This window comes from Watersipora subatra, chromosome 8 (assembly GCF_963576615.1).
Source record: "Watersipora subatra chromosome 8, tzWatSuba1.1, whole genome shotgun sequence".
Taxonomy (NCBI): Eukaryota; Metazoa; Bryozoa; class Gymnolaemata; order Cheilostomatida; family Watersiporidae; genus Watersipora; species Watersipora subatra.
The window spans coordinates 64027885-64054813 of record NC_088715.1 but is presented as its reverse complement, the minus strand read 5'-3'; the positions used below and the strand labels follow the sequence as shown (position 1 = coordinate 64054813).

At 38.0% G+C, this 26929-nt stretch overlaps 1 protein-coding gene across 1 annotated transcript in view; it reads left to right on the top strand.

The window, feature by feature from the left end:
• The first annotated feature begins 8555 nt into the window (after positions 1–8555).
• LOC137402883 (pericentriolar material 1 protein-like) overlaps positions 8556–26929 on the top strand; it is a 47919-nt gene continuing 29545 nt past the window's right edge. The window contains exons 1-13 of the mRNA XM_068089396.1: positions 8556–8653; positions 10626–10820; positions 10983–11165; positions 11446–11557; positions 12552–12697; positions 13674–13943; positions 17664–17741; positions 20136–20321; positions 20697–20885; positions 22223–22442; positions 23904–24048; positions 24703–24870; positions 25748–25861. Of these exons, the coding sequence (XP_067945497.1) occupies positions 8558–8653; positions 10626–10820; positions 10983–11165; positions 11446–11557; positions 12552–12697; positions 13674–13943; positions 17664–17741; positions 20136–20321; positions 20697–20885; positions 22223–22442; positions 23904–24048; positions 24703–24870; positions 25748–25861 (2102 nt within the window). The 5' untranslated portion in view covers positions 8556–8557. The remainder of the gene's footprint in view (positions 8654–10625; positions 10821–10982; positions 11166–11445; positions 11558–12551; positions 12698–13673; positions 13944–17663; positions 17742–20135; positions 20322–20696; positions 20886–22222; positions 22443–23903; positions 24049–24702; positions 24871–25747; positions 25862–26929) is intronic.

The window sequence follows — 26929 nt, the reverse complement described above, 5'->3', positions numbered from 1 at the left end:
TCTTTTGCCAAATTTTTAAAAAGCAGGTCAACGACATTAGTAACCTTCTCATGGACCTTAGTAACTAGACCAAGGACCATAGTAATGAGCACCAGTACAAAATACAACAATTATTGCCTAATCGTTTGTTATAACAAATATCCTAGATTGTCTGCTATTACTTTTAAATAAGGAAAACAAAATTTTGAGGAAATTTCCAAAAAAGCGATGTGGATTGCAGGCTGAGTAGTTTGATTTCCTTAAAGTGTAGCCAACTCCTACAAAACCATAGCAGCTAGTGGTTTGGCTATCCAAATCAACATGGTAGATTTTGTTTTGGAAGCTCAATGTTTCCAGTTATAACTTTAAAAGAAACAGAAATGCTGGTGCAATAAATGCTTGCAAGATAGTGAGCTGCCTGCTCATGGCATGTGACACATAGATTTGCCTTTTATGGCCAAACAAATTCTCAACTTTTGTTTTTGTATACAGTATGCTTTTGTCACACCCTTGACTATACATCTCGTAGAATATTTTAAATAATTAAACTGCAAAATAGACAACTCGCCATGCAAAATAGACAACTCACCATACAAAATAGACAGCTCACCATACAAAATAGACAGCTCACCATACAAAATAGACAACTCGCCATGCAAAATAGACAGCTCACCATACAAAATAGACAACTCGCCATGCGAAATAAACAGCTCACCATACAAAATAGACAACTCACCATTTTTTTGAGGCGATGAATAAGCTTATCTGTTTTTTCAGCATTAAACTTAAAATCTTTACTCAATTTGATATGCACTTTTATGATTATCTGAGTTTTAAAAATATAAATTACCAGCGTTTAATATAAAAGTGACAGAGAAATTCCCTGTGGCCTCCAGACTACACTAGTATTCCAGAAGCTCAACATAGGTAAGATGATTAATTTTTAGAGTTGTACAATGCTCGAGATTGCTGATTGGAAAACTGTCAGTGAAACGGATGCCGAGAAAAAGAGAGTCTGAACAATGTACTGGCTTGATATGCAAAAATAACTGGTATATTAAGAAGATAAATTCAGAAGAGATTTATTAACCAGCAAAGTACAGAGCTGTCAAAATACCGCTCTGCTAAATACGGCTTAAATACCAGGAGTTAGTCATCAGTTCCAACCAGTAAAGTTGTAAACAGTACTCTAGACAATTTAATTTAGATGCCAACTCTCTGCAATATAGAGAACAGAATCTAAACACCTAAACATTTTCTTATAGGCTAACAGAGACATCTATAAAAGACAACAGCTCCAATGACTCTGCTGTCTTTAGGCTGTTGAGGCTCGAGTATGTACTGAAAAGAATAGCATGAACAACTGTTCACATAAGGAAGTAACTTTCAATGGCTATTTTTAACCTTTTGTCACTACGTTTACTGTCTATAATTTTCTTAGGTTGTATCAATGATATACAGCCCCAATGGGGGCTGTATATCATTGGTTGTATATTTGAAGAATTGAACTTGCAAAGATACAGGTGTATCGTTTGCTAGAAAATGTTGGTATAATTTATAGCTTAGCATCTTTGCTAGTAGCTGAACAAATATAACTCAAAGTAGGTCACACAAGCTCAGCAAAAGCGCACAGACTAAACATAGTAAACATGCAATAAAATAATAAAGCAGATTAAACTCCCGTTAAACTCTGATGTATGTGTGAATGCGAAACATATGCGTATAATGTGACTTTAAAAAAACAAATGCAACAAAAGCATATGCACTTTTAGCAATGTTAAAAGCTATTCAAAAAAATTGAACAGCCATATACATAAAAACAATAGCTATTGACAGAGCGAGTAAGCATGCATAATGCTAACAAGTGCTACCTAAATACTCTAAGCGGTATAATGTTTGCAGACAAAACGCTAAAATTTAAATTTAAAAATCTAGAGACTTTGAAAATGATCAAAAACCTTTTTGAAATATTTTTTCCAGGTTTGGAAGCTAAAATGTTATGTGTGGTTTTTAAGGAATTTACTCACTCGAACACCACACTAACATCAGTGATTAGTTTCTACCCTGTCTCACTTTATTCAGACTATGCATTTATGATTAATGTCTCAGAAGGCAAGCCACCTTATTATGGTTGTCAAGAGTTGTGAGTTCAATTTATAGGACTTGATCCAGATTTTCAGTGCAAGTCTAACTATGCTATTTATCAGATGTCAGTGTAGCAATAGAAGTACTCTTTATTCTCATAAACCAAAACCTTAATACATAAGCTGCAAAGTTCTAAAATAAAGCAAAGCAACAATGAGTAATAAAAGCTAAGTAATAAAATATCTTACGCCAACAGCTATCTGTGTCTGCCCTTAAGCTCTGTCTTGTACGTCTACAAGAGGTCACTGTCAAAAGAGCAAGAGAGAGGATGAACTACTATAAGTGTTCCTTTTTAAAGGCATTTGATTAGCCTGAGAGTAGATGTATAAGCGTTAAGGGTTGTGTCTTTAGGTTGCTGTGGTTGGTCATTGAGGGAGCACTGTCTTCTAGTACGTCAATGGAAATTCACCAGATTAATGAGATGGTATATTCAAATTATTTTGTCAATGTCCGGTGTTAGCTGGCAGGAGAATGAATTTCAGCTTCTCTTGGTGGTTGATTTTTCTAAGTTTAGAGTTCTTAATTAGCTTGTTGCTGCATTTGAATTATTGGACTTTAGATGCCTTCAGGAGTCTTGTTGCTGGTGTGGCTTGCTATCTGTACGTCCCGTTGTGCGTATCGTGTGTACAACTTTTGGGCTTAATCCATTCGTTGGCGGTGTCTTTACATTTTCAAGCAACAGCATAATGTATGTAAAGCCAGTAATCTGTTCCATTCCGTGTCGGTATCGAGTTTTAGTGAAATGTCAATATACTCAAGAGACAGACTAGCACTGCTTCACGTAATAAAGAATTGTCTTGCCTTCCTTCGTGAAATCGATAGTGTTGAAGTCGCTGTATTTTAATAGCTCGCTCTATGAAAGCTGCACCACGCGTTAGTGCGGGAGAACTTTTTAAGCCTCCGCGACAAAATTAGTAATACACGTTAAATCTTAACAATTGTGTTTATTAAATGCATGTTAAACAATATGACAAAAATAACTATTAACGTTTGCTAAGCAATTTTTTAAGTATACATACTTTTGCTCAACAAAATTTCATTCAAACATTTAAAAGTGTTAATCCGACTATAAACAATAATGGCGGCTTGTGGATGAATGAACGCTATTTTAAGCGGCGCTCTCTGCAGAATGTGTCACACACAGTCTTGCGTTACTTTGGCAAATTGTTTTATATTTAATGTCTTTATTAAGACGTCAGACAGTTTTTTCATTTATACTAAATCTGTAAAGTCAAATCAATAAAGCTTTCGCTTTTTCCGTTTCTAACAGTTGTGTAATCAACTTGCTCGGACGCAGGTTATCGATAATTTTGTTGCGTTTTTGTCAGCTTTTGATTTGGCATCTACGTAGTAAATGTATATACGTACGCCTAGTACTTGGTGTTTTTTTTATCGCCTATTACTTGAAATTTCCTCCTAATATTTGGCTGCAGAAGTGAAGTACCACTAAAGCCGTAGTCTGCGTGTTTTCATATAGCTTATAGTGTTGCGCCCACTGCGCGACTTATTACTTAATTAGACTAAATGATTAAATGTGAAATCCAGATATTTAGTAGTTCAGAAAAAAAGTGGTACTATCCTTTATTAGACCATCTAGTATGATCTAGCAATAATATAATTTTCCGATTTCTTCAGACATTGCAATGATTTAACTGGCGAATATATCAAGGATAGGTTTTTTCACGATTGGTTCATAACCACATAGTTTATTGCATCATAAGTGTGGCTTGTCAACTCATTTAACAACTTATTTTGGCTGACCCAATTGTCAGCTTTCATCATATAAAAATACTTTTTGAAACATTCTCTATCATTACATGTATAATTATGGAGATGTAACTTGTTTTTGAGAGGCTGCATGATATGGGCTCCTCGTTCGATTTTTTTGCAGTTTTTGTATTTTATTGGGTAGGCGAGTCATTAAATGTTGTTTGTTTGCCATTATTTTTGTGCTTGACTTTCCCACACTACCTGTTCGTCATTAGATAAACAAAAGTTTGCCGTCCTGCCACAATAATGTTGCATCTATTGAGATGCTATGTTGGGCTTTTAGTTTTCTAATTCTTATCGCAAGCTTTTATCACCAAAATATTTTATCGGCAAAATCTCCGACAAAATGTGAGTGACTTCTAGAAGTTATATATTTGACTACTAGTCCTTAGAATCCAGGGTTAGTGGAAATAGCCAATCTCTCAAAGGTGTTTGTTATCTAGCCTATTGTGTTACCTGTAATGTCATAATTAACTCAAATTGGATGCATGATTTGAGTTTATTATGACATTAAAACGAGTAATGTAAACAAACCAAATACAGTAGACGCTCCTGTAATGTAAACCTCCTTTAATGTAAATTCGACTTAACATAGATAATTTATGTGAAGTTTTTGTCTCGTATTTCATAAGAAATACTATAATATGTAAAGTGGCCAGCCGGTATAAGTTGTCAAATTCGATTTTAATAATGAAAGTCCCATAGGTAGCCTTGAAAATAGTGGTTTCGCTTTTGTCACCCTTCGGAGAGAATACGATGTATATGGATATTTTCTATGATATGTATTAGTATCCTTGTAGTCTAGTTTGCCCTGAAAGATCGTCAGGTGTGCCGATGTAGCGCACAGAGTAAGTAGCTGCACAATTATTTTGAAATACCTAAAGGTGGTCGAATGGTGCAGGTGTTAGAGTGTTGATCTATCAAGCTCAATGTCACGAGTTGGAGTCTCATTAAAAACTATGTTTTATCTTAACCTCTAATCATGGCTTCAAAAAGGCAGACAGACACGGCTTTTACTATAGTAAGTACCATAAAACCTCTAATTGAACGCCACCTCTATTTGAATGCCACTTCTTATTTGTTTGCTACTATGAGAGAAAGGTTAAAAGATAGAGTGCCACCCTCTAATTGAATGCCACCTCCATTTGACCGCCACTTTGACAATCTTTGATCTTTATGAACCCATAATAGCATGTGATCATTAGAACAGTGTCCACAAAATCATATTAATAAGGAATCGTTTACATCATTAACAATTAATTCTCTCATTGTCCAACTCCAAGGCTTTTCGTTCAAACTTTGAAAGCAACACCATAGAATTAATTAATAACTGTTTCAGGCTAATAGTAGTTCCTTGTTTAAGGCAGTCTTGATACTTCGAAGTATATAAAAACGGTTTACATTTACGATAGTATATGAACAACTAGTTTTAGGCTAAAAGTTGGGCTTAATATGCATGTGGCTAAAAATTTATCATGACATGTATTTGTGTAAAATACAACGTGTAAAAGTTTTGCTCTGTTAAAAAACTTTGTTTTAACGCTAATCTCAACTAGTTCAACAGTTCAGAAAAAGAATTAGATCAGAAGACATGTGGAAAGTATTGAACAACCAGAAAATGTTCGTTCCGTCGAAGGCAACAATCAGAACGCAACTGACCGAGCAAATGATGCAAATATTTTTGTTTTGAAAACGTTAATTTTTGTTTCTGCACATATTTTAAGTATGGTTCATTTATGTCACTTGTTCATGAATATACATTTGTAGCATTTGAACGATTATCATTATATAACTTATAAATTTGCAGATTTATAGCATATTATTTAATAGCATCCTTGCGGTTGTCTTAACACGACTTACAATAGATCGACGCTCCTAACTCCTGTTCTATTGCACATAACAAGCTAGTTTTGGCTGCAAACTGTATCAAATGTATTAATGATTATATAAAGTATAAATATATTGTATAGCTATAAAATAGGAATATGTTTTTAAATTTAGCATGAAATAAAAATTGAAAGCTCAAACAAATTGCAAAGTGGGACACAGGCTATAATATCATCGCAGGTTAATTGCAAACAATAGATATAAACTGGTAGATATATTTCTCAGCTTTTCAATGCATATTTATTGAGAGATCTTGGACAAGTTGGAGGTAAGTTAGCAGATTTATTGCATTCTATAGGGCTAAAGTCACGCCGCCCGAATTAGAGGGTAAAATATAGGCGACATTCGTTTGTAAAAGGGCTAAATTTATGTTCCCAAAAGTCTGACGAGCTATTTGAAAAATACAATGCGACCCTCTATTTGAACGCCACCTTTATTGGACCGCCACAATAGAGGAAGGTTTAAAAAATCCAGCACCACGGCGTTCAATTAGAGCTTTTACGGTATATATTTTTGTTTTACTTTTATTTTAGAAATTCAGTATTTGTAATTTTTTTCTCTGCAGCTTAAACCTTAATGTTTATAAACAAGTTCAAAAAATTATATAAGTTGACATTGAAGGTATGCGCCCCTCCTTAATCTAATGAAAAATTATCGTAATCATGAACACTAAACCAAGTGAAAGTAATAAGAAGACAGTTACGAAACACCATTAATTCCACAGTTATTGTAGTCATTAAATTGAAAAGTTTAATTCAATTTTTTGTATTTGAATGGCCAAAGTGGCGAGTTTGGGGCAATCTTGGAACGGGTTAGATTAGGCAGAATGCAGGTATTTATTACTGTTCGTATAAAGTAGTCCCTATAATGTAAACATTCTCGGAATGGATTTGCTATGTTGTAGGAGTGTCTGCTGCATTTGATTTCCACAGGCTGTTATGAACTCAGAAAAGTTAACTGCATCCTACTTATATGAAGGCAATGGTAGTTAGTTTTAGTTGAAGGTTGACTTGCAACAAAATTCACATTACAGTTATTTGGTATCATAGGTTTCACCATGTCTTACTCTGCTGTGTTGTAGGTGCAAAATATTTGGGAATGTGATTACAAACTCTTAAAAGCTAAAAAACGAACAGTTAATCGCAGCCACACGAGACCGCCGTAGTTTGGATTTGCTTTTCAAAACAGCTCAAATGGGGCGTAGTTGTTACAGGATGGTTTCTGTTTACACTTTCATGCAACCTCATTCGTCGAAATATTTTCACAATTATACTTCACCATTCAATAAAACCATGTCTATTGTTCTTATGCGTCTGTTTTATCGTCATTGTAATGCTGTCACTTTTAGCACTGATATCTTATAACTTACCGTAAAAAATCGTTAAACTTTTTAACCTTAGCTCGAAGGAGTACATATCATTGTCGGATAATCATGATGAGCCTGTTGGTTACCTGTGATAATCGAAAAGTGTTGCAAAAATTATTTTCGAAGTATTGGGTCACGTGATGAGATTATGACTTGATGATTGAATAATGCCGAAACAAAACTGTAAAGTAGCGAGCATCTATATTTGATACGGGGTCTTCGGTAAAACCCGAAGTGTTTGTCATAAACTAGTGCTACGATAAGTTTTATATTGAGCTTTTTATTGGCCTTTCAATTCACGTGAGAACATCACGTGAGAAGACGATAACCAAACTGTCATGACTACGTCAGGGAAATAAACAGATTCCAATCTACGACGGCTTTTCGTTTTTGAGCTTTTAAGAGCTTGTAAACACATTTCCACATATTTGGCACTTACAACACAACAGAGTAAGACATGGTGAATCTTTTGGTACCAAATAACTGTAATGTGAATTTTTTTGCAAGTCAACCTTTAAAAGCCAGTATTCTTTGCTAGTTTATTAACAAAGTTTTTCCTTTAGTTTAATTAATGAACTGCTTACTGAACCAAGATTATCCAACTGACCGCTTATTACAAGGGCGTTTATACCCTCGCCTAAAACTTCTCAAAACTGAACATATAATCACGGATTAATCAGCATTAATATAACATATAATCAGCATTAATTATTCATTTAGGTTGCACTATTATTACTCTCATAGATGAAAGTTTCCTTTAGTTAGACAGTTTTTGTGCTTACTAATAATTCAACAGACCCATTTACAGCTACATGTAGCCTATGTTGTAATGCTCATTATCAGTGTTACTATTGCCGTAAGTGGTAAACAAATTGATGATGCCATAGTCTGCAAAGAAGTAACATAGTGGCAGCAGATTATTGCAGGCCCATTAATTCTATTCTGTTTATTTGAACAAAATTTCTCTAATGACTTACTGTTACAAAATGATGTGTCATGATAAATTTCAAATGTTGCCTGTCGCTGTCGAAAACATTTATGTTACTTACATCTTAAGCCCACAAACATGCATCACAGAACATATGCAACAAATATCTTGCCCGTCCTATATATAGAGTATCCTAATATCATAGCAATCTCTTCTTTGAATACTGTTGAATTGGCAGATAAAATAAATTTATAATCCAACCAAATACTAACCTTTAGTTACAAATGCATGTGTGTGCATACCCTTAGACAATGCATGTTATAAAATGTACTTATAAATATTTATAACATTTTGGGTTGTTTTTGTTTGTTTTGGTTGATTTCTATTTGACTCTACCTAGTAGGATACTAAACCCTGTGTACATTTCCTCGACTCTGACACGTCTGTTTGTTGCAGACTAGTGCGGAGAATTGCTGACGCTGATGGCCAGCAACCACTCAAATACCGAGCCAAGGCATGGAAGGCCTGCGGCTCGCCTGAAACAGCCACACAGAAGCCAACCAGCTCTCAACAATTGGGTATGTCATCACTAGGAATTTGAGGAGGATGTCGTTGTTGTACTCATGTTTGTATTTATGGTGCAGAAAATGATAGTCCCTCGAATATTAGAAATTTTAGGATTTTTTTTCAAGTTTCTGTTTGGACATATCTAGTGTAATAATTTTGACTTACTGTACAACTTCTATTTGAGCGCCATAAAGCTGTATTTTTCACCCGTTCTGCTATAGTGATGTTCTATTAGAGGTTGCATTCAAATAGAGGGTGTTCCTGAGGAATATTCTAATCATTCATTTAAAGTCTTTAGATCTGATTTAAACCACCTTATGGACGAACCTGAAAATGATTGGCCAGATGTAGACCCATAAAATCGAGTTGTAGTTTTGATAATCAATCTTCTCAAGCGCACTCTGCGCCAAAACCACACAACAACCACAACAACAATGAAAGATTTCCTTAATATTTATGTAATCTAATCGTTGGTACCTTTTTGCGGAGAGTTTTCCACTGGTCACCTTTTATTATGGGTTCATAAAAACCATTATGAGTGTCAAAGTGGCGATATATTAGAGGTCGTATTCAAATAGAGGGCGGCGCTCAAATTGAGGTTTTAAGGTATGTCCTTTTATATACTCTGTCAGTACTATTTATTTCACCCATGGTGGTGAGAGTAATTGCAAGCTTGTTGATGGATTATAGCTAGCCTATGGCTTACACTCTTACCACTATTTGTGCCATTCCTATTCCGCGATTGGCCCTAAGCTGGAACAGGTTGATGTAAACTCCCTGTGTAAATCATAACATCCCACCTCGCTAATAACACTTTGTGCTGGTGCGCTTCATAATGAAGCTTCTCACTATGAACCATCACTATGAAATAGAGAAGACATCAAAACCAGGTGTTATAAGGCACACAACGAGGGCACCAGCTCAGATCCGAATGAGCTCGCTAATGCTCACAAGATTTGCAAAACCTAATCTTCGAAGGGTGCAAATAGAAGAGGCATAGTGATACACTAGTGCTACACGCTACGAAGTTTTGTCATATTTTTCATCTTCGTAGCATGTAAATGGTTTAAAACGTCGAATCTTTAATTCTTCGAAGCGATTCAAACCTCCGCTTCAAGGGGGTATTTTGAAAACATCGTATCAACAACGAAGTACTGCGTAAGATGTTAACATCACTATTTGTATTATTGCACAAATCTTTGCGATCGGAGATTGGATTTTCATCGTCTTTATTAGTGACGTCCCTACAGCATCCCTATGCAGCTCTGTTTTTAACGCACGTGTTTTAAAAATATTATCTCCGCAATAAAAAATATTAACTCCGAAATTTAAAGAAAGTTTTTTACACACTTTGACATTAACATTTGACCGTAGACGCATTTTAGGAGTGCCAGCCGCGATATAAATTATGTGCCCCGTTGTAGGTAAAAGCGCAACAGACTAATATAGAAAACGCGGTGTTGTACGACAATTTCTTCGGAGCACGTAAACTCATCAGCTACGAATAATTGCGAGTTGTGCGACCACTCCTGCGTATCATGTAAATACGTCCTCATTCCTACGATCGAAACCGCAACTTCGAAGCTCAAAAATTTGTAGCATGTAACACTAGTGATAGTCAGCTAACCTCCAGTTTTCTGAAATAATAAATTAAAAGGTCTTATGTGATACTAGCTTCTGCTCTTGAACTGTTCTCATTAACAACTTGGCATATCACAACATATTTTATGCATGATATACAAGTATGGTAATATATGTACCATAAATATATATTCATACATTCATACATGAGTGTGTAATATAGACTACCCGCATATGTATTCACAGAAGTTTCTTCCTACTTCATCACCGTCTGATAGAAAATGTCTGATACATAGCCTGACAAATCATTGTTTTGAGATAATTTTGTCTTTGATAATTGACTGGGCTTGTGATGCTGCTCCATCGGCAGCATCTCTATATCGCACATGATACTCATTTTAGGTTGGTGTGCAGAGCAAGTCACGACCAGCTAAAAAGGACAACCCAGAACGTGAACGAGAAGCCACTCTTTCTAGAGACTCCACACCGGTATCTAGTAGAGGGATACTGCATACACCCCACACATACCCTAGGACAAAACCTTCGACTCAGTTGAAGCGGCTTGATAATTTGCGGCAGGGTTTGTCATTCGATGAGGTGAGAAATGATGTTTTCTGTCTGTTAGCCGTGTTGAAATGTTGGAAATCTAAAAATTTATCCTCAAAGTTTGAAGAATATAGATCTAAATAGACACGTTCAGCCTCAGGTCTACATAAATGAAAGTTTGTGAATGACTTTTACTTGTACTTGATCTGCTAGACGAGTACTGAGAATGGAGATCCTTTGGAGATGATTAGCATGCAGTCTGAGGATAGCCAGTCGCAGGACAGCGGTGTCCAAGATGCCACCCCCGACAGCAACCAAATAGTCGGCAGATTGATGCAGATTCGAGATTATCTCAAACAAGCTATGACTATCAAGGAATCATTGGAAAAAGACTCGGTGGGTTGCTTTGTGTTTCAGTTTATCGTACCATATGGCTGGCTTCTCTGTCGCCTATAATAGTAAGCTTACAGCGGGTCAGATGTAATAAATTGGTGTTGTTTGTTATTCTGCCCATAGGCTATAGTCACTGACATCTCATCTTCACCTGACTGATTCTCAGTTATATCATTTAGTTTACTCCTATTGTGTCTGTCTACCTACAGTTGATTTAGTCTACCCCTAGTGTGTCTGTTTACAACTGATTTAGTTCACTCCTAGTGTGTCCGTGTGCTTACAGCCAAGCAGTCAGGAACAGTTTGGTCGTATTGACAAACTCTGCTGCCACTTGAAAGAGCAGGAGGAAGGATATCTGGCGTTGCTTCAGAAAATGCTTGCTGACAGGAGTTCTGGTAAGTTCTTAGCTCTATTCTCTAAAGGATAAGCTTTGGTCCCTTCCTTAAACCATAATTGTCACTTACAACTTTTATCGTTTTTACTAGGTAAACCAGACACGCTGATTCCGATTTTGTACTCAAAATAAAGATTGGTCCACTAACCTTCAAAGTCATTAAGGCTTTTTTAAAGCGTTTCAATATCCGTCTTGAAAACAACACGATCGGCACAACAAGTTCCGCCCGTAAATACATGGCGTAACCTAGCTTTTTAGGAACGGAATTTAGAGATGTTTAGGCCGATTTAGAATAATAGAGATGGATGTCTTAAAATCCATTATTATCTAAATTCAGCCTAAAAAATAATCTATCTTTTCGGAAAGGTAGATAAGCTATTTATTTAACATTGCATATTTAAAAAACGAGCTCAAAGAAGCGCGATAACAACGGTAGCTTGTGATAAAATCACACTTTTTGAGCTCATTTTTCTCGGCGTTCAGCCTATTTAAACATCATGTAACAAGCTACGAGCAATTTTAAATAGTTTATAAACCTTTCATAAAAGATTAAGATTGTTTTACAGGCTGGGTTTAGATAATAATGGATTTTAAGACATCCATCTCTATTATTCTAAATCGGACTAAACATCTCTAACTTCCGTTCCTAAAAAGCTAGGTTACGCCACGTATTTACGGGCGGAGCTTGTTGTGCCGATCGTGTTGTTTTCGAGACGGATATTGAAATGCTTTAAAAAAGCCTTAATGGCTTTGAAGGTTAGTGGACCAATCTTTATTTTGAGTACAAAATCGGAATCAGCGTGTCTGATTTACATAGATAATACGATAAAAGTTGTACGCGACAGTTATGGTTTAAATGAGAAGACGGAGCAAAAGATGTCAGAACATCTGTCAGTTTGGCATGATTGTACTCAACCCTCTCAACACCACCAAACTTTAAACTATAATTTGAACTGTCACAGATTCTATCAGATCGCTTGTACTTTTCTCTACAGGAACTGAAGTATTAAACAACCAGAGGGACCTACGTAATGCCTACTCTTTGGTGAATGAGACGAGGAATGGAGATGTCGAAGGAGATGAGGATTCTGATGTCTCCCTCGGCATGGATGCTGGCAGCGAAGTGTCGGAGTGCACGACGGTAAGATAACGGTTTCTTTACCTTTCTCAAGTCGCTGTTTCTTGTCTCTGACTGAGTCTGTCTGGTGCGTATGGGTGGCGGGTAGTGTGAGCCACCCTTATTCAAATAGCAAAACTCAGCCACTCTTTCATATTAACTATCAAGACGCGTTGACACTAGATAAGTATAGTATAGTGATTTAGTGATTTTAAATGGATTAAAATCGTTGACGGCCTGCTGCTATATCCATAATTTTATAACAAGCTTACTTGTTGGTATGTGAATATCCATGCTTTATTTTCTGTCAATTGGCCATCAACAAATCAAATGCTGTCACTCATGACTATTCAGTGCAGAGTTGTAATTCTTGATAATTATAGCATATTTGAAGAATTCTTCAGTGCTCTGGTTGGTCTTCTGGGTAATTTTGTTGTTTTGATTGGTCATCGCTACAGTTTGAAATTTGTGGAAGATGTTGATAATTTCCAATAACCAACCTTTTTGATCCGGAATAGTTGTACCCTAAATGGATTGTGAACTTCATTTGCGAAGAAAGCTTTTGAGCCCCTAGAGAGTTCAAGGGAGTGGATAACTACAAGAGTGAAAAATGGCAGTAGTGACTAAATTATGTGTTGCATAGTGTTGGTGGATAATTGATATGTGTAAGGAAGACAAGGTCAGTGTTAGCAGTTACCTGTTGCCCTATCAGATTCGTCTTCTCTCAACAACTATGGCCAGTGACATCCCTCTTCTCCAGGACCGCACGTGGAATGTGCGCAGCAGGCCGGGCATCGAATCTCACATGGGATTCCTCTCTGACATCTCTCACCCCAACTCCACTCCGTCGAGTTCTGACAGTAACCCCTCAGCTATATTAGTTCCCACCAGTAATGCTGCCACATCATTGGCGGCAGATGAGCTAGCTAGCACCCTTACAGCTAATGAATTAACCGGTCTCACTAACTATACAAGTACTGGCATGCCCAGGTCAGTGCAGTCCAATGTCGATGTCTATATTGCTGATGAAGTGGACGGCAGCTTTCGCTCGCAACCAAATGTTTCTAGAAGTAGGTCACACAGTAACCATACTACTCAGAGCTGTCCAACTACGCCACGTCTGAAACAAACCAATGTTTCACTACATTGCATAAGCAATCAGCCATTTGATGAACTCGTTGGAGTGGAGTTGGTTGAGGAAGTCATGTCAGCATCGTCAGACGGCTTCGATGTGTCAATGCAGGCGAATTCAGACGAGGTAGGAGCACGCGCATGACAAATAAGACTGGTGGATGCCTTAGGCCATGACCTCTTGTGTAAATGTTCTGGCTAATAGATCTTGCCATGGTGGGTACCAAGAGGTCATGGTCATAGGCTAAGCTATGGAATGGGTAACATGGTTTTCGGGCTAACCCGCTGACCCATAGCCACTCTTTGTAGATTTGGTCACATTCTTTCTGTTGGCTTGCAGACCTTATTTATAGCTCTTAGTTAAAGCATGTTACTCATTCCACTCTCACTAGTGCCACTGGACTCACTACTGGACTCACTGCAGGAGGGGATACGCCAGTTGTCTTCCATGATTTGTCAGATTTAGCTTTTCCTAGTGACAAGAGACTATCACGGATTTGCTCCCTTGATATATCAGACCTCGACCTTCCAACCACCTCGACATACAGACTCTTAGACTTATCATGAAAAATTTAAGCAAATATTCATCATGAGATTGAAGTAATTTCCAACACACCAGGTTCCAAATTTTTCGTAACGTTGCAGTTTTGTAAATGGGTAAATATGCATACAGTTCCTCTTGAGATAGTTTAACTCTGCTGTTCTCAAATAGTTTTAAACAGAACTTCATATCTTCCTTTTTAGTTTTAAAATCCTGGATTCCAAGAGGACTACTGCGAGTGGTAGTAGTAGTAAAAAAGAATATGGTGATGCTTTTCAGAATTTTTGCAAAACTGCGTGGAAAAATGTGAAAAACATCTTTGGATCAATCATTTGAAAATCTCTAAAGCCATCTCATGGTTGACACGAGGAAGCTAATATGAGCGGTGAGAAGAAAACATTTGAAAGTTCAAACAGAACGTTATGAATACTCATAGCAATATTTGCTCCAAGATCTAGCAGTTTTGACCTGACAGAGCGGATATCAGAACTAATCAACTTTGTATGTCAACATCCGACTACTTTGTGATAGTCTCTTGACCTGGTGAGGCAGCAGTTTGACCCTCATGCAGGAGGCCAGGAGCTGCCATTCTGTCATGTGCTTGCTCCAAATCACATCTTTGTTTATTTTGGTTTCGGAAATTATAATTTATTTCAATTCTCCTCTGTCTTTTATAGAGTATACTTCGCTTTGTAGCTTTTCAGTATAGCGCATAGCTGCCTGTCGTGTTAACTCTTCAAGTAGGAATTCATTTTCAGTAAAAAAAAATTCCAAAGTCGACATGCTAAAATATAATTTTTCATAACTTGAGAAATAATTTGTATATTGTTAAACTGAAAATTGCATCTTATTCAGCACAGAATCTCCTTTTTAGTGATATATAGAATAGCTAGCTTTACCAAATTCTTTCATTTCATAAAAAATAGAAAAACAATGGTTTGGAGAAATAATTTCTTAATCGTCCCTAAAATTCTGCAGATTATTGGCTATAAGGACGAAAAAGTAACGCAAGTTTTGTGACCTCTCATGTTAGCCATGGATATCATAGTGAGCACTGAAACCTTGTCATCATAGTAGCTTCATTATTTTGCACTACAGAGAACATGTTTATATCAAGCACCACGAGGAGTTATGAGTAGGATTATAAAAGTTGCGTGGTCAATGCTCTTTTGTATTCTTTGAAGCTTAGACTGGAGAGGCTCTTTAAAAGTTTGTTCAATATGAAAGCATTGACTTGGGCTATTTCGAAACAAAGTAATTTCTAGACCTAATACTTACTGAAAAACTTCCGAAAAACTTTGTTTGTTAAAAATGATAGTTGGATAAGGGTAACTATCAGTTAAGATCGGTTGTTCAGAAGCTTTGCTAAAGCGCGTTTGATTGGTTGAAGCAGAATCAGAAACTCCTGAAGATTTCACATAACAAAATTCACGTTGGTTGTGTTACTCATTTCATAGCAATGAGAAAAATTAAACCGGATATTTGACTCTGGCAATTTTTCTTTCGCTTTCGATTCTTGATTTTGATCACCAAAATCAAAGAACCAGTCAAGTTGGTGATAAAAGATTTCGAATAGGTTGTATCTTGTAGAGAATTTTGTGGAGAACACAGCTTAAAATACCATTGAGTTACTGCTAGCGGACGCCACGTAACAAGAATGAACTGGGCAGCGTCAAAAAATGTTAGAGACTCACAGTTCGTACTGTCTATCATCCATTCGTATACTGTAACATCCAGAGAGAGTTTCAATGGCTTCTAATATTGTTGCTGTCTTTTTTCGTGCATTAGTTAAGCTTAAGAGTTGCCCTCCCACTCTTGCATGCGAGTGTTCAGTAATCATGGTTGCAACAGCATTTTACTTTCCCATCTAAGACTCCCATTTAACACTGGTAATTACTGTAACAGCAAGGATATAGGGTGTGGCTCTATAAGCTTTTCTATCTTGCGCCTGTGTGTGGCCACTTGTAGTATTTCTCCATTCAGTGCAACCAGGGCTCATCAAGGTTTCATTCAGTTCAACAGGGGTCTCGTCAAGGTTTCATTCAGTGCAACAGGGGGCTCGTCAAGGTTTCATGGAGTGCAACAGGGGGCTCGTTAAGGTTCATTCAGTTCAACAGGGGGCTTGTCAAGGTTTCATTCAGTCAACCGGGGCTCGTCAAGGTTTCATTCAGTGCAACGAGGGGTTCGTCAAGGTTTCATTCAGTGCAACAGGGGGCTCATCAAGGTTTCATTCAGTGCGACCGGGGCTCGTCAAGGTTTCATTTAGATTTAATACTAAGGCTGGTGGTATCACAGATTTTTTGATAACTTAACACAAGTTAAACCAAATAGGCATTATGGCTTTCAACTTTAAAATGGATTGTTAATGCAAGAACATGTAAATATAAAATATCACTTGTAGCTGGTATGAAATGTGGGCATCAGACATGTGCTGCACCAAGTCAGCCATGCCTACAAATTGCGTTTCTCGTCTAACTTGTAGCTCTGCACTTGTCTGTCATGAAACCATTTAGTTTTTGCTGGCTGGTGACCTTCTGAATGGTATCATATTTACAATTGGCACAACTGGCAGTTTACCTGATGGCGTTACAAATAATCTCACATGTTTTTATGATTAAGTGTGACCTATAGGAAATAAAAATCAATACAACGTAAAATTATAGTATGGGCTGAGACACTGACACATGCAGAAAGGTGTCTTTTCTATCTGTCAGAGATGACACACAGATGTACAACTGTTTATTAGCTACAGCAAAATGATGGCCAAGGGTGCTGTTGTACACTGAATATTCATAATAGGTATAAAAAAATTAGTTCAACTGGTTAAAAAGTTTGTTAGCTCCAAATAATAATATAACATGAGTGTTTGTTATTTGTTTATATTTATAATCAAACTTACATTATGTTTCAAGGAATCTGCTTTTTATCGCCATCATACAACTTCAACTATTGTCATACTTGAGTACCACCTGTCGCTATGGTACATTTTATTATGGTTTGAGTTGCTAATAAAACTTATGACATTTTTAGAAATTTTTAATCATTTGTGAGTTTTAGTACATTTTCCTTAGGTTGAATAACCACTCACTAACTTGCCTGGGATATACTACCCTTTAACTTTTGATACAACTAGGCAGGACTGACTTATCTCTCGCTTGCTCTGTGGTTGAGTAGAATGGGTTTGTCACTCAATGACTCAATCAATATTATTGGTTGTGATTTACTTTACGATTGGTCATAATTGACTTGTCTCTCACTTACTCTTGATACGATTGATCGGAATTGATTAGACATTCTCCTCCTCGTTTGTAGCAGCAGTCTGACAAAGAGTCGGAAGTTCGAGCATTAAAAAAGCAGAGAGATTTGCTCAAGAAGATGCTAGACCAGCAGAGAATGGTAAGCTGCAGCTTTTAGGATATAATGTTAATGCTGCGTATATGTAGTTTCCACATTATGGAAGCTAGCAAATCTAAATTGTTACAAACAAAAGCGTTAAAATATTACATAACAAATATTTATCATATACGTTTTATTCGCGTTACATTATACAAGTTAAGTTAAAAATGATCTAAAAAGTTTGGTGATGAGATGCTACAGTGTGAAAGCCCAGCTCCTTAAGTTTCATACATTCCTCTGTATTTTTATGCTGAACTCCAGCTTACCTCGTAACATACGGGTACATAGAGGTACAAGTATATCTTCATCAACAATATAAATAAAAGCATTCGAAAGTTATTTATTTTTTGGCTGACAATTACAAAGTTCTGATCTTCTGTATTACTTGTGTATTACTTGTGTATTCTCATAATAAGCAGTTTTTATTGTTTTTATTGTTACATTTTACTCCCAAATGTCCGTTTGTCAATACCTGTGCGTTATGTTGTTGGTAGCTTACAATACCTGTGCGTCATGTTATTGAGAGCTTACAATACCTGTGCATCATGTTATTGGGAGCTTATTGTCAATACCTGTACATCATGTTATTGGGAGCTTACAATACCTGTGCATCATGTTATTGGGAGCTTACAATACCTGTGCATCATGTTATTGGGAGCTTACAATACCTGTGCATCATGTTATTGGGAGCTTACAATACCTGTGCATCATGTTATTGGGAGCTTACAATACCTGTGCATCATGTTATTGGGAGCTTACAATACCTGTGCATCATGTTATTGGGAGCTTACAATACCTGTGCATCATGTTATTGGGAGCTTACAATACCTGTGCATCATGTTATTGGGAGCTTACAATACCTGTGCATCATGTTATTGGGAGCTTACAATACCTGTGCATCATGTTATTGGGAGCTTACAATACCTGTGCATCATGTTATTGGGAGCTTACAATACCTGTGCATCATGTTATTGGGAGCTTATAATCAAATAAAAATATTTAAACAATAGTTACATGTTCGGCATCGCACGGTTAATATAAAAGCTTTTGCACAGAAAATTTACTTTTAGTTAACATATGCTACATCTCCCATTCTAACTTTTAAAGGAAGCTGTTTGTTTATTTCTGTTTACTGCGTTTATTTTTGTGTATTGTGTTGATTTCTGTGTAATTCATACTGTACTGGCTGCAGTGCCTCCTACAGCTCTATACTGATAACAATTATAGTCTTGCTGTTCATGTGAGTTTAAGTATTTTTCTTATGGCCAACAATTCTAGCTGAAATGTGTAGAATGAAACCATGAAAGATTAGCAAGTGTAATGATTACGTGCGCAGTTTATTCCATAGTATAGCCAGTTAGAATGAGTAGTGTATTGGATAAATGCCTGTTTGCCAAACTGGAGGTTCCAAGTTCAAATCTGGTGCACAGCGGATTTTTCACTTCTAAAACCTTTGTGTTATAAGACACACAGACAGACCAACAAACAAGACAAACATTGAGATTTATATATATACATGTATATATATATATTTATATAGATTTACTTAGCAATTGTAGTGTGATTTAAAAATGCTTATTAAACATGTAATTTGAACATACATAGTGTTTGTGTTGACCTAAAATTATCAACTGCTATATTTTGGTTCTGTTTGTGTATTAAAAAAAGTGTTTTTGTTGAAGTAAAACTAGGTGAATGCCCAGCATTGCGCGAGTGTTAAAATAATCACCCGATGAATTTGAGTAACTTACTTCATAAGCTAGTAGTCTAAATCTTTACTAAAACAATAGTTGTGTCTGAAGCTAGTTTAATAGTCGTTTTGCTAGTTAATAACCCTTTGAGCGATTCAAGCGTGAGTAACCTTAGCGCTCTTCAAACATCAGTATTTTAACTGGCGCAATTATTTAGAACGGGGTTTAGATCGCTGGTCTTCAGACCTGGAAGGCCCAAGATCAAACCCTCAGCAAAGCGGATTTGTTATTGCTAGCTTTTAATCGTTATAACTAGACACTTGGACAGACAGGACCACAAACAAAAGACAAACAAGCATTGAGATTCATATAGATATAGAATCACGTGTAGATCAACCATCATTTTATCATAAAAATTTGGGTTTGTTGCCCTTGCTTCATGTTCTCAGTCAAGGTTGATGGATAAAATTGATGGGTAGATGATGTATGGTTACGAGTTAGTGACTAACATAGTGATTACTACTAGAATTGCAAAGAGTGCCGTAACTATTCTGCAAATGCTCAAACAGATCCTACCGTTCCTTGGCCATTTCTTATTCCGCGATGAAAATATAAAATTAAAATGTAATCCTTCTATGAGGCTTATTATCACTTTGAGCATTCACAATCTTTAAGGAGTAGTCATAGTCGGTATGTGTTGCAGCTGAAATCTCTCCATGAGAGGCAGGCAGAGTTGCTTGAGCTGCAGCGGAAAACTGAGGCTGAAGCTGTAACGGGGGTGGCTGCTGCACAACGGAGAGTCGGAGGAAGTGACAGTAATGATAATCGGAGAAACTCAGAGCCTGTGATTGATGAGGACAAGGACAGAGATGAGAAGGAAAATGAGGAGGTTAGCTTGGGTCCCTTCTGTTTTTCTGGTGTAGTGCGTGTTGCAAGATCACTGTATTCTCAGATTGCCATGGGGAGTGGTGGGTATGGTGTGTTCTCAAGCCACTATGGGGGAATTGGGGGCATGGTGTGGTATATTCTCAGGGGACTATTAGTGAGCTGACGTTATTCTAAAACTATGTAAAGTTCTTTTTTACTCCTCAGCTATGTGGCGCTCCTTAAATTATGGGAAACTGGCTCAGCCATTCTTGATCCCTCAAACAAATAGCACAGACTCATTTATCATGATAGAAATGCACATGCCTTGGCCTAGCGATTGCAAATTATAGCAAATTGAACCATTCATTTGAGGACTGTCTTCATCTCTCTACCGTAGAGTGAGGAGGAGAGTGATTCAGAATTGACTGAAGTCTCAGATGCGAATGGGTATGACGAGCCACCACCGACTGAGGAAGAAACTGAGGTACCCGCAGAGCTGCAAGCACTCAGGAACAGGCTCCACTACCTCAAGAACGTGTTCGATGAGAACCTTGGACATCAGATGGATGACCAAGAGAAGCTTCAGGTGGGCGTGTCTGATTTGCTTTGAATGTCTAAGTTAAGGGTTCACAATATGCATTGACTTGAACCGTTGGTAGAGTTCGATTAGGGGAGGGGGGGGGGGTTGGAGCAGTCTCAGGGCTTTGGAGTAAGTAACACATTTAGTTGATCTACCTGTAGATTATACATATACTTCCAACTGTGAAGAGCTTGATAAATGAGCGTAAGGTATTTGCTGTGTTCCTTACCTCTAACAAGTTTACGAACCATGTGTTTTGATTAAAGTAGGTCAACCAATGACGGAATTAGTAGTGCCGGTGTTATAGACCAAAGAGCTAGCACCTGTTTCAGATGGCTGCATATATGCTGAATAGCTGACTCTGTTTTAGAAGTCGATAAGTATATTCTGAATTTATATTGTCTAGTTCATGGTGGAAGTTTACATTTTCAGTTGTATGTGTCTAGTCTGTGGTTTTAGTGTTTGTCATGAGATGAACATTGCTAGCTTGGTGCATAGCTCATACACTGCATAGGTATCTGAGCTATCATAGGTGTCTGTGCATAGCTCAGACACCCATAGGTATCTGAGCTACATGTATCATAGGTGTATGTGCATAGCTCAGACACCCATAGGTATCTGAGCTATCATAGGTGTCTGTGCATAGCTCAGACACAGCATAGGATTAAAGAGGCTATGCTTCACTCTCATTAGTTTGAGGCCTTTTGTTACCATTAATTAGCGTTGACTTTTGGATTAAATAAGGTTTTACTTAGTGCGAGTACCTGACCAGGATATCATGTACTGGGGGAGTGCGAGTACCTGACCAGGATATCATGTACTGGGGGAGTGCGAGTACCTGACCAGGATATCATGTACTGGGGGAGTGTGAGTACCTGACCAGGATATCATCTACGGGGGAGTGCGAGTACCTGACCAGGATATCATATACTGGGGGAGTGTGAGTACCTGACCAGGATATCCTGTACTGGGGGAGTGTGAGTACCTGACCAGGATATCCTGTACTGGGCAGTGCGAGTACCTGACCAGGATATCCTGTACTGGGGAGTGTGAGTACCTGACCAGGATATCCTGTACTGGGGAGTGCGAGTACCTGACCAGGATATCCTGTACTGGGGAGTGCGAGTACCTGACCAGGATATCTTGTACTGGGGAGTGTGAGTACCTGACCAGGATATCATGTACTGGGGATTGCCTATCTCACTCTCATGCCTCGTTACCTTCCCCTATTCTGCTTGTCGACCAGTTACCTTTCAGCTAGCTACCGTTCAGGTGAACAAAGCTCCATTTTAGGAGGTTCATCACTTGCAGACGTTCTCATCTCACTCTTCATTTTTCACCAGACCTTGCGACAAATGCAGACTGCTGCCTTGGGTGGAGAGCGGCTACCACTTGCTGCAGCTGCAGAAGAATCGGAGTCGGCAGAAGAATCCGAGTGCTCAAACCCGGAGAGAAAACAACTACGACAGCGACTCGATGAGCTGCAGGACAAAAAGGGGCAAATGGAGCGGCTGCTGAATGAACTGCAGATGCTCAGGCAGTACAGGAGCTCAGGAGGACAGGGTAAGTATCATACTCAGGCCATGGTTAGTTAAACCCTTTTTTTGATACTTGTTACATTGACCAGGAACATGCAGGTGCACACCGTTGCTATGAATAGTGACACGCTAGCATTTCAGCTTTTGTTAAATTAAGCTAGTTTGGGGGAGGAGGGAAGGAGTTCATTTAGTATTGGCGAATATTTTAATAGCCTCAGAAAGTGTATGCAAGCAACTGGGGTGTCTAGTTTCTGTTTCAATAATATCAACTGACAGGGAATCCCTGGAAGGCATGGATGTTTTATCACTGCCATGACTGCTAGCATTTCAATTTTACCCACTGCTACAGAAACAAATATATATTTCTTATTACCCCTTTTAGTGCCAGGTTTTATTTACATTGTCAATTTTTTTGTATGCAGTTTCAGTTTATCTGCAAATAGTCATAAACCCTGCGACATTCTTCATTATTGTGAACAACTTCCTTAATATGGTACATTTTTCATTCAAGAATTGCCAGACTTGTTCCAGTCTGTATTGCTAAGTATTAGATACCTCTGAATTGTATCGTTACTATCGTAAACATGGCAACATTTGAAAAGTCGCTCACAAATAATGTTTGCTTGTTTGCCCTACACGATGTAAACATCATATCACGGGTAGGGTTCAACGGATTCAACGTACATAAAATACAAAAGTGGCCAATAATTCTACATGGAAAATTAAAACAAGTTCTAAAAAATGATAACAATTTAATATGAGCATTTTTATTACTGGATCATCACATCCTCCCCATGTTTCCAATGCTTGTCAGATCATTGAGCTCGTTGCCAGTGCTGAGCTTCCAGTGCTCAAATCATATATTTCACTTTGTTATATCAGAGCTTATACCGTCCATAGGGTTAACTTACTAGCTAGACTCAACCTAGGTCTTTGTCTCCCACTCGCTATCAATAGGGTTAACTTACTAGCTAGACTCAACCTAGGTCTTTGTCTCCCACTCGCTATCAATGCTCAGCAGCCTTCTTTTGCTAGTTTTCTATGCTGTAGTTGTTGTAGAAACTTTTTTGTGCAAATGCCTTATCCATTGACTTTGTATTCTAAATCGTGTTGTAAACTTAGCAAGCTATGAGCTATTGCTAAAGTAGGTTGAAGCACTACTAACAGTAGGTTAGGAAAGGTACATGACTGGCAGTGAGAGAACACTGGCTACAGCGGACTGTCTTTATTATGACACTCCTCACTCAAGTGATGAACCATTCTCATAGATATAGGCTTGGTATGTATGGCCATTATCTAGCAACAAGTTAGATAAGGGAGTTACCCCTTCCTGTTATGTACTGCTTCAAGTGTGTCAGCAACTATTATATGTATGGTAGTGCTAACAGAAAGTCAACAAGGCTTCAGGCCATTAGTTTTTGTGAGATAACATTGAGTTTTACTATTACAACTGCCTCTGCGTTCACCGACTTCCCTCATTATGCAGCTGCTGCAGATGATACGACGGCGTCAGAGTCGACTGTTACCGGACATGCCATAAGAGAACAGCAAGAGAAAACTCAGGTTGCTGATGTAACAGCCGGTCAGGCGGAGACAGTGCTGGATGTTATGGAGCAGGAGAGCAAGCTTAGGTGAGCAGAGAAGAGGCTCACTTGCATATCATTTCTGTGTATCCTTGTATCTGTATGATCTACAGGTGGTCATGTTCTGTTACACCTGGAGTACACAGTCAACAACTGCTACGTTTCGTTTGTAGGTAATATGATCGGCCTTGGCTCAAAAGTTTGTTGATCACTTGTTTTTCTTCAGTTAAGGTTACCTCCATTATGGTAGACTACAGTTTTCACAATTAAAAAATATCTGACAGTTTCTAACTGAACCAAAATTTTTAACTTACAATTTTTGAATGACCATGACTTAAACCTTTGACCAAAACAGAACTATCATCAATGGCAGTTTTTTATACAAATCATTGTGGAGACTCAACAAGGGCTCTAAAGTTCTTCTGGCTAGGAATGAAATATTGGTTCTAAAAGTTATTTCCTTAGATCCAACTCCCTGATGGGATACTAGAAGCTTCCATGACAATAGACTGCTAGTTTAACTTTACAGTATGTAGAACATTGCATGATGGGACATCTTCTGCTATCTCCAATCTCTTGCAGTCTTACACCAGCCCACTGCTTATGGCTGTCTTAACATGGCGGGAAACTGTTGGTCAAAAATGTTATATGACTTGCCCTAGCAAACCTCCTAGTTGATTGCTTTTCCACGTTCTCTCACAGGAAGTTGGAGGAGGTGAGAGGTAGGCTTGATCAGCTCAAGGGTCTTGTACAGTACTACCAGGCAGACCGGACAGATCTAGGGGGCCGAGATGACCTTGAGGAAGTGAGTTCAATGGTAGACAGCGAGGTCACAGACAGCCAGGATCTTTCACTTGCAGGCAACCTTGAGTGAGTTCATATTCTTTTCTCCCTTTTGGTGTTTGTCTTTGTTTGTGTGATCGCGTTTTGCATGCCTATGATATGAGTTTGTGTGTCATATATTGTGCGTTTGTCTATAGTGTGTTTTTGTGTGTTGTAGTATGCTACTACTTGTGTATGTGTGCCCTGATAGTGTGTTTGTGTTCCTTCCAGCATGTGCTTGTATGCCCACAGAGTCTGTTCATGGTGTCTATAGTGTGTTTTCATGTCTGATATTGTGTGCATGTGTGCCTGTTTCTATCTCCTATCACATAGGATTGTGCATTCTGTAGTGTGTATGTTTGTTCTGTTGTTTATTGGTGTACTAGCGGAATGCGAGTATTAAAAATCATCTTATAAGTGACAGGTAATGTAGTTGCCTGCCACTTGTCATTACCCTGGCACATTGCCAATGGTTAATAACCTATCAGCCAGCAAGCTAGTAACCTATTACTAAAGTTACTAATAAGAGCCATGGGAGCAAGCAGAAAATGACATTGCGTTGAACGCATAGTGGTATACGTATTTTCACCCACATGGCGACACATGTATATCGCCCAATAAATCCATCAATCTCGCATAGATTAGTTAGTAAGATATTTGTCTGGCGAGTGGGAGGTTCCGATAACAAATCTTCTGCGATATGGATTCCTCATTCCGATACTTTAATAGCTATAGCTGGACAAAATGAATTACACACAGACACACAAACTTTGAGATTTATATATATATATAAATATATATATATATATATATATATATATATATATAGATTTTTCAATGTTTTGATATGTCCCAAGGCCCACAAGAGGAGGGTTCTTCTTATTTACATCTCAACTCTTTTATTTACAATTTGAGTTTTTTGCAGGCCTGGTAAACAGCTGACTGGAGCAACCGACTTTTTAGATGATGCTAGTGACCTTGACTCGAACATCTCCCTTGGCGACTTTGGTAACGACCCCGAAATCCAGGAGAAAGTCAGGTAGGGCTTGTCGTCCAATTTCTGGTAATTATTTTAAAGGTTGGTGGTTGAAGAGTCAGTGGGCCAAAGCTGATATGGTGCATGTAAACCTATCTGATTATGGCATGTAAATCACTACAGTTAGATCTCGTCTCATGTAACGCAATAGTTTGCAACTGCCTAGTACGGTTCACAGGTGTTCAACTCTGTCTTACTCAGTACAACTAAGGGGTGGTCATCTGTGTTCCACCCTAGTATAAGTTCACAGGTGTTCAACTCTGTCTTACTCAGTACAACTAAAGGGTGGTCAACTGTGTTCCACCCTAGTATAAGTTCACAGGTGTTCAACTCTGTCTTACTCAGTACAACTAAAGGGTGGTCAACTGAGTTCCACCCTAGTATAGTTCACAGGTGTTCAACTCTGTCTTACTCAGTACAACTAATGGGTGGTCAACTGTGTTCCACCCTAGTATAGTTCACAGGTGTTCAACTCTGTCTTACTCAGTACAACTAAAGGGTGGTCAACTGTGTTCCACCCTAGTATAAGTTCACAGGTGTTCAACTCTGTCTTACTCAGTACAACTAAAGGGTGGTCAACTGAGTTCCACCCTAGTATAGTTCACAGGTGTTCAACTCTGTCTTACTCAGTACAACTAAAGGGTGGTCAACTGTGTTCCACCCTAGTATAATTCACAGGTGTTCAACTCTGTCTTACTCAGTACAACTAAAGGGTGGTCAACTGTGTTCCACCCTAGTATAAGTTCACAGGTGTTCAACTCTGTCTTACTCAGTACAACTAAAGGGTGGTCAACTGAGTTCCACCCTAGTATAGTTCACAGGTGTTCAACTCTGTCTTACTCATAGTCAGTCAGCCACATAGCAGAAAAGTGACTAGAAATAAAATTTCGTTTCTACTTAATTTAAACTAAGTTTTGTAACTATAGAGTTATGTAAGGAAGTTTGTAGATTCTATTTCTTATAATTTGCCCCAAAATCTGTTGCACATTAAATAATTATTTGATTCAAGACATTGACATTTTACATTTGACAGAAGGGCGGTTAGGTTTATATCTGGTTTGAAAGGTAGGC